The 14,550-nt window shown below is 34.6% G+C and overlaps 1 protein-coding gene across 1 annotated transcript in view; it reads left to right on the forward strand.

The window, feature by feature from the left end:
• The first annotated feature begins 364 nt into the window (after positions 1-364).
• The window catches only part of LOC137630027 (nucleolar and coiled-body phosphoprotein 1-like), a 342,225-nt gene continuing 328,039 nt past the window's right edge, over positions 365-14,550 (forward strand). The window contains exons 1-3 of the mRNA XM_068361523.1: positions 365-415; positions 626-760; positions 11,175-11,336. Coding sequence (XP_068217624.1) covers positions 365-415; positions 626-760; positions 11,175-11,336 — 348 coding nt within the window. The remainder of the gene's footprint in view (positions 416-625; positions 761-11,174; positions 11,337-14,550) is intronic.

The raw sequence follows: 14,550 nt of genomic DNA on the forward strand, positions 1-14,550 counted from the left end.
AAACAACGTTAGGTATATGGCATATGTAAACAATGAAAACAACGTTAGATATATGGCATATGTAAACAATGAAATGGAACGTTTGTCAGCCTGTTCAACAGAAAATCGTTTGCAACAAGTTTGAGCTTTTGAAGTTCCACCGAGTTAACTAGCAGATTAGGGAGATCGTTCCACAATTTGTCCCATGTGGAATAAAACATCTAAAATACTGTACATTATTCAGCATAGAAGGCAAGACCATTAAAATTACTTCTGGAAGATCAGAATGCACAGGAGGGGTGGTCATAATTATGAAAAATGTTCCGCAAAGATAAATAAATGAATGAATGGTAAAGAATTCTTTGGCTTTTTCCAACAAATTAAGATGAGAGTTAGCAGCGGAGAGCTGACAGAAGAATATTCAAATCACAGTAAAGTGAAATGTTTAAAACATTTATTCAAGCTTGATTGCTCGCTAAAAAACTTGAAGGACTTCCTCAATAAGTCATTTTTTCACAGTTGAAGAATAAACCTTGTATATATCTCTCAAGAGAAAATTTGATGTTGAGAAGCCACTGATACTTTGAGTTTTGTTAGGGCTCAGCTTCATTACCCATAATTCACACCATTCACTAATTTTACTTAGATCTCTGTGACGGACTTTGCAGCCACTTTTCTACAGTCAGGGGATGGAATTGATGCAAAGAGAGTAGCATCATCTCTTTGCTCTGCTTATTGTCAATCACATCAGCTCGAAGGGGTGGCCCTTTTCCTGTGGACAGTGAGTGGCAGAACCATATAGTTTAAGTAAAGGTTTTAATGTTAAGTTTACACCAAAGGGTGCAGATTCAAGGGTAGCCCATCATATATGTACCTTTCTTCCTGTGTATGCACCCATTACTTCCAAAACACATGCGATTTACCAAGCTTTGTTTGAGGGGTTTATCCCTAAACCCACGTTTTCTTCATGCAAGTATCAGTTTGTACATTTTAGTTGTCAGTTTATCTCATTAACTTCTGCTTATTTGTTTCTTTCATATTCAACAAGCAGTCATAACTTTCATTTGAAAAAAAAAAAAAATTCTTTGACCATTTCTATTCCAAGACTAATTCATTCCTGCCAACCTATTTCTTGTCTTCCCAACTGGAGGATTAACCTTCTCTCATATCCTCCATCCTAACTTAACTATGTATACACCTTTTGTCTTTCTACCGTCCGCTTTGACATTCAACACTCCATGTTATTCCTTCTCTTTAATGACTTTAGACTTATAGATTGCTCTTATGATTTTGTTTTCTTACAAAAAAAAAAAAATAAATAAATAAAAAGAAGCTCGTTCAACCTTGTAATATCTCTTCACTCTTACCAGTCAACGCTGTCTTATAGTAAAATTTCAGTCTTTTCAATATTGGTATATCCTTACGTCTTCAGTTTGCTAAACTACTGACTTTAGCGTACTCATGAATAGCAGCTATCCAAGGATACAAGGCAGTTGTCGATATGTGGTAAATTTTACTAAAACCCAATAATTTCAATAGCTTAACTTTTTGTGGAAGAGGCTTATGACATGACAGGAAATCATAATTTTATAATATTTTATGGGTGTGAGTATAGAAGAAATTTGAAACATATCAAGGTTGTTTTAAACCTTAGAGAAATTTTGGTATAAGTGGTGTTAAACAACATTATATGGAGGAACATGTTCTAGCTGTAAGTACTTGTTTATATACTCTTATGTGTATGATCGTACATGTACAATTACAGGAAGAGGATTAATGTTCGATTTTCATCTTTTGATTATTCAAAAGTCACATTGGCCTGGGCACCAACCGCCCGTTGAGATACTACCGCTAGAGACTTATGGGGTCCTTTGACAGGCCAGAAAGTACTACATAGGACCACCCTTCTCTCTGGTTACGGTTCTTTCCCTTTGCCTACATAGAAACCGAATAGTTTAGCCTATTCTTTACAGATTCTTCTCTGTCCTCATACACCTGACAACACTGAGATTGCCAAATAATTCTTCACCCAAGGGGTTAACTACTGTACTGTAATTGTTCAGTGACCACTTTCCTCTTGGTAAGGGTAGAAGAGACTCTTTAGCTATGGTAAGTAGATCTTCTAGGAGAAGGACACTCCAAAATCAAACCATTGTTCTCTAGTCTTGGGTAGTACCATAGCCTCTGTACCATGGTCTTCCACTGTCTTGGGTTAGAGTTCTCTTGCTTGAGGGTACACTCGGGCACACTTCTATCTAGTTTCTCTTCCTCTTGTTTTGTTAAGGTTTTTATAGTTTTTAGAGGAAATATTTATTTTAATGCTGTTACTATACTTAAGATATTTTATTTTTCTTTATTTCCTTTCCTCACTGGGCTATTTTCCCTGTTGGGGCCCCTGGACTTATAGCATCCTGCTTTTCCAACTAGGGTTATAGCTTAGCATTTAATAATAATAATTATAATAATAATAATAATAATAATAATAATAATAATAATAATAATGATTGCCAAACGATTATGTTTTCTTATTCTATATCTAACTTACTAGTCTTTTACTTTTAGCCAACATTATTTTCTTCAGAAAAGAAAATTAGGTTTAAAAATGTTAGGTACGTAAGATGAATATGATAGTTGCAAAATTATCCTTTTTATATGAGTAGGGGACTCAGCAGTATGAAGCTTCATCTGTGGTGGAAATGTGGGAGGTTGGGCTGTGGCACCCTAGCAGTACCAGCTGAACTCGGCTGAGTCCCTGGTTAGGCTGGAGGAACGTAAAGAGTAGAGGTCCCCTTTTTTGTTTTTGTTTCTTGTTAATGTCGGCTACCCCCCAAAATTGGGGGAAGTGCCTTTGGTATATGTATGTATATGCAAATTTTCAAAATGTCTTCCGAGGCATCTTCAATTTTCTGAGAGAATTTAGTTTTATGGAGAAGCTTTTATCTTTAAAGTAAGACCACTTGCGTATTCATGGTAAAAGGAGTGCATGTACTGGTGCAGATTTTAGAATGGGATCTTCCTTTATCTGGAAAATGCGTTTGACCAAATTCATTTTGTGAGAATCATGAAATTATTCTTTACGCTCATCACCGTATTAAATTCAAACAAACTTCGATCTTTGCAAGTATTATGAATTAGAATGCTAGGTAAGTGGGCATTATTATTATTATTATTTACTAAGCTACAACCCTAGTTGGAAAACCAGGATGCTATAAGCCCAGGATCCCCAACAGGGAAAATAACCTAGTGAGGAAAGAAAATAAGGAACAATAAAATATTGTAAGAACAGTAACATTAAAATAAATATTTCCTATATAAACTATAAAAACTTCAACAAAACAAGAGGGAGAGAACATAGATAGAATAATATGCCCAAGTGTACCCTAAAGCAAGAGAACTCTAACCCAAGACAGTGGAAGACCAAGGTACAGAGGCCGTGGCACTACCCAAGACTAGAGAACAATGGTTTGATTTTGGAGTATAGTTCCAGAGAGAGAGAAAGAAAAGATATTACACTGAAGGTCATATTTTGCATGCCTGATGGTTAGGCTGTAGGGCCTGGTCATTAAATGTACCATATTCAGAATGAATGGGAAATTTGGCCAAGTTTTATGAGCTAATGGCTAGACCTCTATGCGAGAGAGAGAGAGAGAGAGAGAGAGAGAGAGAGAGAGAGAGAGAGAGAGAGAGAGAGAGAGAGAGAGAGGCCTTGCTGGATTGGTGTACAACAAATATAGCCGATAATATCATGAATTTTGTGCAGCAATATTAGGCAACACCTTTTATTTAAACATTATTATTATGATGTTTGTACATTTTTTGTTTGGGGGGGGGGGAGAAATATACTGTAGTCCATTGTGAATTTTGTGCAGCAATATTAGGCAACACTGTTTTAATTTAAACATTATTATTATGATGTTTGTACAATTTTTTTTTGGCAGAAATATACTGTAGTCCTTTGGTAATGTTTTTCCATCAAGTCTCAATATTCTATCAAAAAAGAGAGGGCGCCTCTTTGATCTCTTGTTATTCATAACTTACTCATCTTTTGATCATCCAAGTCTTTCATGGAACTTTGATCTACCTCCTCAGTTAGTTTCTGCCGTGTGTCTGTGTATAATGGTGATCATAATAATGCAAATGATATACAATGATATTCTAAATCTGAATTTTTTTGTATGTTCCCTTGGGAAAGAAGAACTAAAGGGAAAAAAACTATGTTCAAGAATTCCATCATATTCTGGTTTTACAAAGAGAGGCTCTATTTGCATCCTAAGTATCAGTATCATCGTTCATATCCTGTTTTACATGATTTCATAGTTAATTGCTTAAGAATTTTATTGGTTTTATTGCTTTAATCTTTACCCATGAGCTAGAGGATTGGATGAAAATTAATGTGGGCATGAATTTAGTTGTGAAATACAATAATAAGCCGTAATTTATCAAATTTAGAATTTGCTGACTGAAAATATTCTACAGATTTTATTTTGAATTTCAAAATTAAGAATAGAGTGGAATCATTTAGGATTCAAAGTGATAATGGAAGTTGTACAGCTTCCATACATACATCGTTACCAATGGAAATTTAGTGAGTATGAAAATATCAGTAAAAATTATCCACATATTCTTCTTTATCATTTTACTGCTGTCTATAAATGAAAAGTCATTCATATCGTATATCTGAGATGGCAGATCGTAGTAGGGCCCTACAAAACTAGTTATCATGTTTATGTGAAGTTAATACCAAAGCTCAGGATTAATAAAAGGACATTATCATTTAGATAGTAGACAATGACATGTTAGGAGACAGTTTTGTATATGGTCTGATGTATAAACTGTTTTTTTGTATACTCTTGTTTCTTCTAATGGCACCGTTTTACACAATAATGATGTTGAATGTTTAATACTTATGGATGAATATTTAGAAAAAAAAAGCAACAAAGAAATTCGATTTAATAGCTCGTAAAGAAGAATCAAAAGGTGTGATGTATCAACCTCAGTAAGCACTGAACAATTATCCCTTACCCCAATTGACATTCCATAGAAAATGATTAAGCAAGCTGGGATTAAACAACTTTGTTTACTTATACTCAAACTTGTAAATGCAATTTTTAGGGGATTTTTTTTTAGTTTGGTAGTTTTTATCATATAACAACTTTAGAATTTTCATTATTAGTCGATAGTATTAAATGATTTGTCTCAATTAAAGAAATAGTAACTTGATTGGGTACGGAATATAGGAATAATACTTTACTGAAAATGGTGTTTTGTATGACAAACGTTCGTCGAATCCATAGATATTTTATGATATTAGTAAATAAATTAAGATTTTGAAACTTTCACAAGAAGAGTGAAGTAGGTTATCCTCAGAAGACATTAGAAGTTAACAAACATTCCTTATGACGAAGTGCCTATGAGGCATGGAAACATGAAGAAATTGCATGTGAACTATTAAAAGGTTTAAAGGTTTAAAGGTCGCTCATGAATGGCAGAGGCAAGGGACAGTGACATTGCCCTAGCAATCAGGACAATGCCCTAGAGACTGACCATATATTATATGATCAGCGCCCAAGCCTCCTCTCCACCCAAGCTAGGACCAGGGAGGGCCAGGCAGTGGCTGTTGATGACTCAGCAGATAGACCTATAGGCTCCCCCAAACCCCCCAACCTTAGCTCACAAGGATGGTAAGGTTGCAGACACTAATGGCACTAACGAGTCTGAGCGGGACTCGAACCCCCGACCGGCAAACACCAGGCAGAGACGTTACCAATTAGGCCACAGCAACCCCAAAGGCAGCATTTTAGTAATGATATTGGCACCTTATACTCTAAAGCATCTACTCTAGTTGAATGACATGTGTGGACTTCTGACAAGCTTTTCACTTTACAAATATTTGAATGGGGACAGTGATTACATGTTTGCTATTGGAAAGATTTTTCGTTTCTGTTTTAGTGGCATATTTGACTCTGTTGGGTAAGATGTGGAATGAAGATTTTAGAAAGAAGAGAAGCAAATTTATGAAACAATAGGAAAGAGTAGAAGAAGATTTATAAAACAATAATAAGGAATAGAAGATTTATGAAACATTAAGAAAGAATAGAAGATTTATGAAACAATAAGAAAGAATAGAAGATTTATGAAACAATAAGAAAGAATAGAAGAAGATTTATGAAACATTAAGAAGTAATAGAAGATTTATGAAACAATAAGAAAGAATAGAAGAAGATTTATGAAACATTAAGAAAGAATAGAAGATTTATGAAACAATAAGAAGGAATAGAAGATTTATGAAACAATAAGAAAGAATAGAAGATTTATGAAACAATAAGAAAGAATAGAAGAAGATTTATGAAACATTAAGAAAGAATAGAAGATTTATGAAACAATAAGAAAAAATAGAAGATTTATGAAACAATAAGAAAGAATAGAAGAAGATTTATGAAACATCAAGAAAGAATAGAAGAAGATTTATGAAACATTAAGAAGGAATAGAAGAAGATTTATGAAACATTAAGAAGGAATAGAAGATTTATGAAACATTAAGAAGTAATAGAAGATTTATGAAACATTAAGAAGTAATAGAAAATTTGTGAAACATTAAGAAGTAATAGAAGATTTATGAAACAATAAGAAAGAATAGGAGAAAATCAATGAAACATTAAGAAAGAATAGAAGAAAATAATTTATGTATGTACAGTGTCTTTTTTTTTTGGCTAGAGCTGGTTGGCAATATTAAGTATGACACGCAAGTAAACTATTGATCAGGGTGGAGTTGGTCAAAGCTTGCCTGATATAGCTTCACTAAATGCAAAGGAGACGAAGCTAAGTACATAGTTGTTCTAAAACTTCTTGTCTTTCAAGCTGGTTCTTGACTTTAATAGAAAATTGTCAGGTTGAGGCATTTAGTGTTTTGTATATATTTTAAAAGTTTTGTTGTCATTCTTTTCCAACTAGGGTTGTAACTTAGGTAATGATAATAATAATAATAATAATAATAATAATAATAATGATAATAATAATAATAATAATAATAATAATGATAATAATAATAATAATAATAATAATAATAATAATAATAGGTGAAAAGCCTCTTAATAATAATAATAATAATAATGATAATAATAGTAAAGATAATAACTATAATCATAATAATGATAATAGGAGAAAAGCCTCTTAATAATAATAATAATAATAATAATAATAATAATAATAATAATAATAATAATAATAATAATAATAATAATAATAATAATAATAGGGGAAAAATCCCCTTTCGTTGGATTTCGTATAGTTTGTACAGTCCCATTTCTGGTTTGATAATTCACAACCAGTTTATTGAAATAGACATTCGTCGCTTAAAATAGAATACGCTTTTTTTTATCTACAGATATAAAAACTAAATTAAGGAAGCCAAACCGATTTCACCTCTTGCTTCGCTTTCGATGATTGCAATTAGATTTTTTGCGATTACCTTTTTGCGCAGTCGGGAAGGGAGTACCATGACCATGCAACTTTAATCGTGAAAAAAAAAATTTATAGTGGCTTCAAGCGCGTACAATGGTTGGTGCTTTCAACCATGAAAATTCCAGCTGGTGATACCTTCGTTTCCTGTCATTCACCGGGTGGCACTTGTATTCTTCATGGGGTCATTTTGATTCGATTGTAATTCTTTTACCATTGATTCGCCTTTAACCCGTCCACCTACTTCTTTTCTTTCATTTATTTGTAATCTTTAATTTTTACTTCATGTTGCAACTGCGCCCCCCTTTCCGTTGCAACTGCGCCCCCCCTTTCCGTTGCAACTGCGCCCCCTCTCCGTTGCAACTGCACGACCCTCCCCGTTGCAATTGCGCCCCCTTCCCGTTGCAACTGCACGCCCCTCCCCGTTGCAACTGTGCCCCCTCTCCGTTTCAATTGCGCCCCCTCACCGTTGCAACTGGGCCACCCTCCCAGTTGCAACTCCCCCTCCCCCCCCGGTCCCCCTTTTCACTTCTTCGCTGAACGGCCCCCCATATGGCCTAAATTCAGAAATATAGGCTATATATTAAGTTTACAGACAATGAATTGCTTTTATGCTGCACTTAGTATAACTTCTAACAATTATTTGCCAGGCTTAATAGTTAGCTAACAATTATTTGCCAGGCTTAATAGTTAGCTGTTGCAAATGCCTGTCTTTCCATAGTTATTAGACAAAATATATATCGTTACTTTTCAATATTGAAGGCGTAAAGATTGATTATCAACAGACGATGTATTTTCATAGTGTTATAATTTATCTCAGCTGCAACAAACCAAATATTTTCCCGCTCTTACTGAATTTAAATTTAATTTAGTCCCTACATTCAAGTTCATAATTTATCCAGAAAAATACCTATTTTAACCGTCAAGAAGGACCCCGGATAATTTGTGGCTGCCATATATTTTTTAAACTTTTTAAATTTTGATGGGTCTTATGAACACCTGACCGTCATGAATTGTATGAGATTTGGACTTTCTGTTTGACGTGAATACTGTATTAATAAGGTCAAAGTAGGGATCAAAGCATCATATTATAGATCAGTTAATATGCCAATTCTTTACGACTTTCTACAATTGCGTTTGCAATTCTGCTAAGGTTAAAGTTCTTCCATAACATTTGATCTTCATATTTGACATTCATATACCAATAAATGAAGCTGACGTGCAAAATACGTTCAGTATCGTTAAGTTTATTTTTTTTTCCATTGACCAGAGCAATTTTTTTTTTCAAACGAAATTATAAAAGATTTATTGATTTATAGTTTCTTATTTTCTACTACAAAACTCATAATTTATTTACAATTGGTGATGATACTTGTCTCAAACCATATCTCATGTGCTTTTGAAGTTTTGAGTCCCAGCTTATCACACAAAATTACCTATTTTGAGTGAAATAACACCTGATCTTGGCCATGTGCTTTATTGTCATATTCGAGTAAAGGTTAGTCCAGCTCACCAATAACTTGGGAAAAAAGATTTAATGATCCTCAAACATTGTTTCAAACCATATCTCATGTGCTTTTGAAGTTTTGAGTCCCAGCTTATCACACAAAATTACCTATTTTGAGTGAAATAACACCTGATCTTGGCCATGTGCTTTATTGTCATATTCGAGTAAAGGTTAGTCCAGCTCACCAATAACTTGGGAAAAAAGATTTAATGATCCTCAAACATTGTTTCAAACCATATCTCATGTGCTTTTGAAGTTTTGAGTCCCAGCTTATCACACAAAATTACCTATTTTGAGTGAAATAACACCTGATCTTGGCCATGTGCTTTATTGTCATATTCGAGTAAAGGTTAGTCCAGCTCACCAATAACTTGGGAAAAAAGATTTAATGATCCTCAAACATTGTTTCAAACCATATCTCATGTGCTTTTGAAGTTTTGAGTCCCAGCTTATCACACAAAATTACCTATTTTGAGTGAAATAACACCTGATCTTGGCCATGTGCTTTATTGTCATATTCGAGTAAAGGTTAGTCCAGCTCACCAATAACTTGGGAAAAAAGATTTAATGATCCTCAAACATTGTTTCAAACCATATCTCATGTGCTTTTGAAGTTTTGAGTCCCAGCTTATCACACAAAATTACCTATTTTGAGTGAAATAACACCTGATCTTGGCCATGTGCTTTATTGTCATATTCGAGTAAAGGTTAGTCCAGCTCACCAATAACTTGGGAAAAAAGATTTAATGATCCTCAAACATTGTTTCAAACCATATCTCATGTGCTTTTGAAGTTTTGAGTCCCAGCTTATCACACAAAATTACCTATTTTGAGTGAAATAACACCTGATCTTGGCCATGTGCTTTATTGTCATATTCGAGTAAAGGTTAGTCCAGCTCACCAATAACTTGGGAAAAAAGATTTAATGATCCTCAAACATTGTTTCAAACCATATCTCATGTGCTTTTGAAGTTTTGAGTCCCAGCTTATCACACAAAATTACCTATTTTGAGTGAAATAACACCTGATCTTGGCCATGTGCTTTATTGTCATATTCGAGTAAAGGTTAGTCCAGCTCACCAATAACTTGGGAAAAAAGATTTAATGATCCTCAAACATTGTTTCAAACCATATCTCATGTGCTTTTGAAGTTTTGAGTCCCAGCTTATCACACAAAATTACCTATTTTGAGTGAAATAACACCTGATCTTGGCCATGTGCTTTATTGTCATATTCGAGTAAAGGTTAGTCCAGCTCACCAATAACTTGGGAAAAAAGATTTAATGATCCTCAAACATTGTTTCAAACCATATCTCATGTGCTTTTGAAGTTTTGAGTCCCAGCTTATCACACAAAATTACCTATTTTGAGTGAAATAACACCTGATCTTGGCCATGTGCTTTATTGTCATATTCGAGTAAAGGTTAGTCCAGCTCACCAATAACTTGGGAAAAAAGATTTAATGATCCTCAAACATTGTTTCAAACCATATCTCATGTGCTTTTGAAGTTTTGAGTCCCAGCTTATCACACAAAATTACCTATTTTGAGTGAAATAACACCTGATCTTGGCCATGTGCTTCATTGTCATATTCGAGTAAAGGTTAGTCCAGCTCACCAATAACTTGGGAAAAAAGATTCAATGATCCTCAAACATTTTTCAAAACATCATCGGAATTTGGTTTCTGCTTTTTAATTGAGAGACACCAGTCCTTGAACGGTAAGCAACTGGCTAAACCTGAAAGTGACTCTTGAGATTTTTTGCATACCGAAACAGGAACTGGGTTCAAGGAATATAATCTTAAGAATGTTTGAAACGAACCCTTTTAGGTAATCTGCTTGATTAGTTCGGGTTTTTTTTTTTTAATGAGATTTATTCGTGTTCTTCATTCTATCTTTTTTCGCATTTATTATCTTTCATCTGTCTTTTGGATTTTTTTGGAAATGTTATTTATGAATAAGTTTTTGTTAACTATATTTTAAGCTTGGAGTTGAATGGTTTTCTGCACAGTTGAATATTGAGTCCACATGGTCTATATTTTTTAATAGTTTCTGTTGGTATTTTAGATAATCTCTATCAGAGATATAACCTTGAAAGCTCTGTACCTTATTAGCTGCCCCAAACGTTGCTTGTCGATTGTTGGAATTTAATTGTAAACTTATCCAAATTTCTTCAAGAAATGAATTGAATGTATCACATGATTTATATCTTTTTTATTTTTCATTCACAGGTTTTAGTGGAGTATGATGACGTCGAGTGGCAACGCCGTGAATGGGTACATGTGTACCGAGGTCAGGTGTTCCAAATCTTCCTTCTGGAGAGAACCCTGGCTTGGGCCTCCAGAAAGCACCCCACCAAGATCCGCTCGCCTCCCATCTTGTGGCCAGCCCTCGTGAGTACTTCGGTACTGTTCAGTCTTTCTAGTCTTAAGAGATATGTAAAGACTGCATAGTTTTATTTAATCATTGATAGCTAACATTCAAGTGACAGTTGATCCTGGGAACTTTTGATATAAAAAGGAGAAAAGGTGGTACCTTTTTTCAGTCTTGGTGGCTGGGGTTGAGACCGAGGAATATTATTATTATTATTATTATTATTATTATTATTATTATTATTACTACTTGCTAAGCTACAACCCTAGTTGGAAAAGTGGGATGCTATAAGCCCAGGGGCTCCAACAGGAAAAATAGCTCAGTGAGGAAAGGGAACAAGGAAAAATAAAATATTTTAACAGCAACAACATTGGAATAAATATCACTTTATAAAGTATAAACACTTTTACAAAATAAAAGGAAGAGAAATAAGATATAAGATAGAATATACAAGGAAAAGAAATAGGTGGAGAAGTTGACTCGAACGGCCGACCCTGCTATAGTGTGGAACTAATAAGGTCTAAAAAAACAACGCCAAAGAAGAAGGCTAGAATATATTTTTTTTTCATCTTCATTTATCTTTGCCAGTGTAATTTTTATTGTAATAAAGTGAGCCAATCATGGGCCTTTTTTCATGAATGTCAGCATAATTTTTATGTCAGTTATCCATAATATAGGATCTCTTAGTTAAAGTTCAAGATATAAGGAAAGATCAAGAGAAGCATTGTGAATAGGTATGGAAGCTAATAAGAAACATTGTGAATAGGTATGGAAGCTAATAAGGAGCATTGTGAATAGGTATGGAAGCTAATAAGGAGCATTGTGAATAGGTATGGAAGCTAATGAGGAGCATTGTGGATAGGTATGGAAGCTAATAAGGAGCATTGTGAATAGGTATGGAAGCAAATAAGGAGTATTGTGAATAGGTATGGAAGCAAATAAGGAGCCTTGTGAGTAGGTATGGAAGCTAATAAGGAGCATTGTGAATAGGTATGGAAGCAAATAAGGAGCATTGTGAATAGGTATGGAAGCTAATAAGGAGCCTTGTGAGTAGGTATGGGAGCTAGTGAGGAGCATTGTGGATAGGTATGGAAGCTAGTGAGGAGCATTGTGGATAGGTATGGAAGCTAATAAGGAGCATTGTGAATAGGTATGGAAGCTAATAAGGAGCATTGTGAATAGGTATGGAAGCTAGTGAGGAGCATTGTGAATAGGTATGGAAGCTAATAAGGAGCATTGTGGATAGGTATGGAAGCTAGTGAGGAGCATTGTGGATAGGTATGGAAGCTAGTGAGGAGCATTGTGGGTAGGTATGGAAGCTAGTGAGGAGCATTGTGGATAGGTATGGAAGCTAATAAGGAGCAAGGAAAGAGAGTATGGTTATCTCTGCGATAACAGATGTTGAGCTCTGCTAAAGATAGTCTAAAATAAGTTGTCGCACAAAATTGTGATGGCTAGTATGCGTAATTGAACTCTGTATTTAAAAGAGGTTGTTAATTAATATTTGATTGAATTCGTATTCAGGATAAGCTGCATTTTATATCGATACACACACACACACACACACACATATATATATATATATATATATATTTATATATTGTGTGTAATAAGTATATATATATATATATATATATGTATATATATATATATATATATATATTTTGTATATATATGTGTGTGTATGTTTGTGTGTGTGCGTGTGTGTATGTGTGTATAATAAGTATAATTTTTGAGTCTGACTCAGTTACTTTTGTACATCAAACGTGATCTCTCTCTCTCGCTCTCTCTCTCTCTCTCTCTCTCTCTCTCTCTCTACACGCACGCTTTTTTTCTATTATATATATATATATATATATATATGTACCACTTTATACTAAATTAGTTTGACTGACAAGTCAACTACGCAAGCGAACACCAGCATACCTCCAAAAAGGTACGTTCCCTTGTCCAGTCCGAAAATTGGCGTGTAAAGAATAATGCAATTATTCTCTTAATTTGTGTGATATCGCAAACAAGTGACCATTTTGTGAATAATTACACGGCGCTCCATGCACACTAGTTTACACTATAGTCAATATCTTTTAGCGAGGCGTATTTGCACCGACTCGCAGCGGTGCCCTTTTAGCTCGGAAAAGTTTCCTGGTCGCTGATAGGTTGGACAAGATAATTCTAACCAATCAGCGATCAGGAATGGACTAGAGTTTGCGACTTGTGTGATTTATTTTCATTGATATTTCAAGATTCATAAACTGGATATCAATTTAATTATTTCCACTTCAATAAATTTGGATTAAAATTTATGTAAATCTTAAGACCAAACATCAACTTGTTTTTATTTTTTAAATTTCTAAATATTCATAATCATTCTTATCCGGATAGCAAAAATAATACTTTTTGAGAATGCATAATTTAGTTCATTACAACCTCACCTATGAAAATATTTGTTGTCCCAAAATTGGATATAATCAAGAGAATGACTCATGATGCGTCGTCTTAAAAAGGGTCTGCCCATTTTTAGTTTTCGTTGTTTTATAGACCAAGAGACCATGTAAAACTTAGGTAGACAAGATTTCTTAGATTTTTGGTTTTAACATACATATTTGGCATATTTGAATGTGTGTGTATTTATAGGAGAGAGAGAGAGAGAGAGAGAGAGAGAGAGAGACTTGCACTTATGAATTAGGGAATAAATACGAGAGAGAGAGAGAGAGAGAGAGAGAGGGACTTGCACTTATGAATTAGGGAATAAATACGAGAGAGAGAGAGAGAGAGAGAGAGAGAGAGGGACTTGCACTTATGAATTAGGGAATAAATACGAGAGAGAGAGAGAGAGAGAGAGAGAGAGAGAGAGACTAGCTTATCGCTGTTATTTATAAATGGATTCTTCTGGTAAGGCCTGTATTTCCCAATTAATAAAACCAGTCTCTCTCTCTCTCTCTCTCTCTCTCTCTCTCTCTCTCTCTGAGAAAGAGCGACATTTGTATCAGCCTACCCATAACCGAAAACCGGAAAAGCGAAAAATCGGTTTAAACGAGTTAAATGCCTGAAGTGGTCTAACGGGAGCCAAGGAAGGAAGACAATAAAAGGAATAAGAAGGGAATGAAAGGGGGGTGGGAGGGGGAGGTGGAGGCCCTGGAGGGTGTCAGACCAAATATCCTCTTTAGAAGTGGAACTGGTTTTTGCGGTTCCCTGACCCGAGAGCGCCTTTGACGACAGAAGAGAACCAGCAAG

This window comes from Palaemon carinicauda, chromosome 38 (genome assembly GCF_036898095.1).
Source record: "Palaemon carinicauda isolate YSFRI2023 chromosome 38, ASM3689809v2, whole genome shotgun sequence".
Classification (NCBI taxonomy): Eukaryota; Metazoa; Arthropoda; class Malacostraca; order Decapoda; family Palaemonidae; genus Palaemon; species Palaemon carinicauda.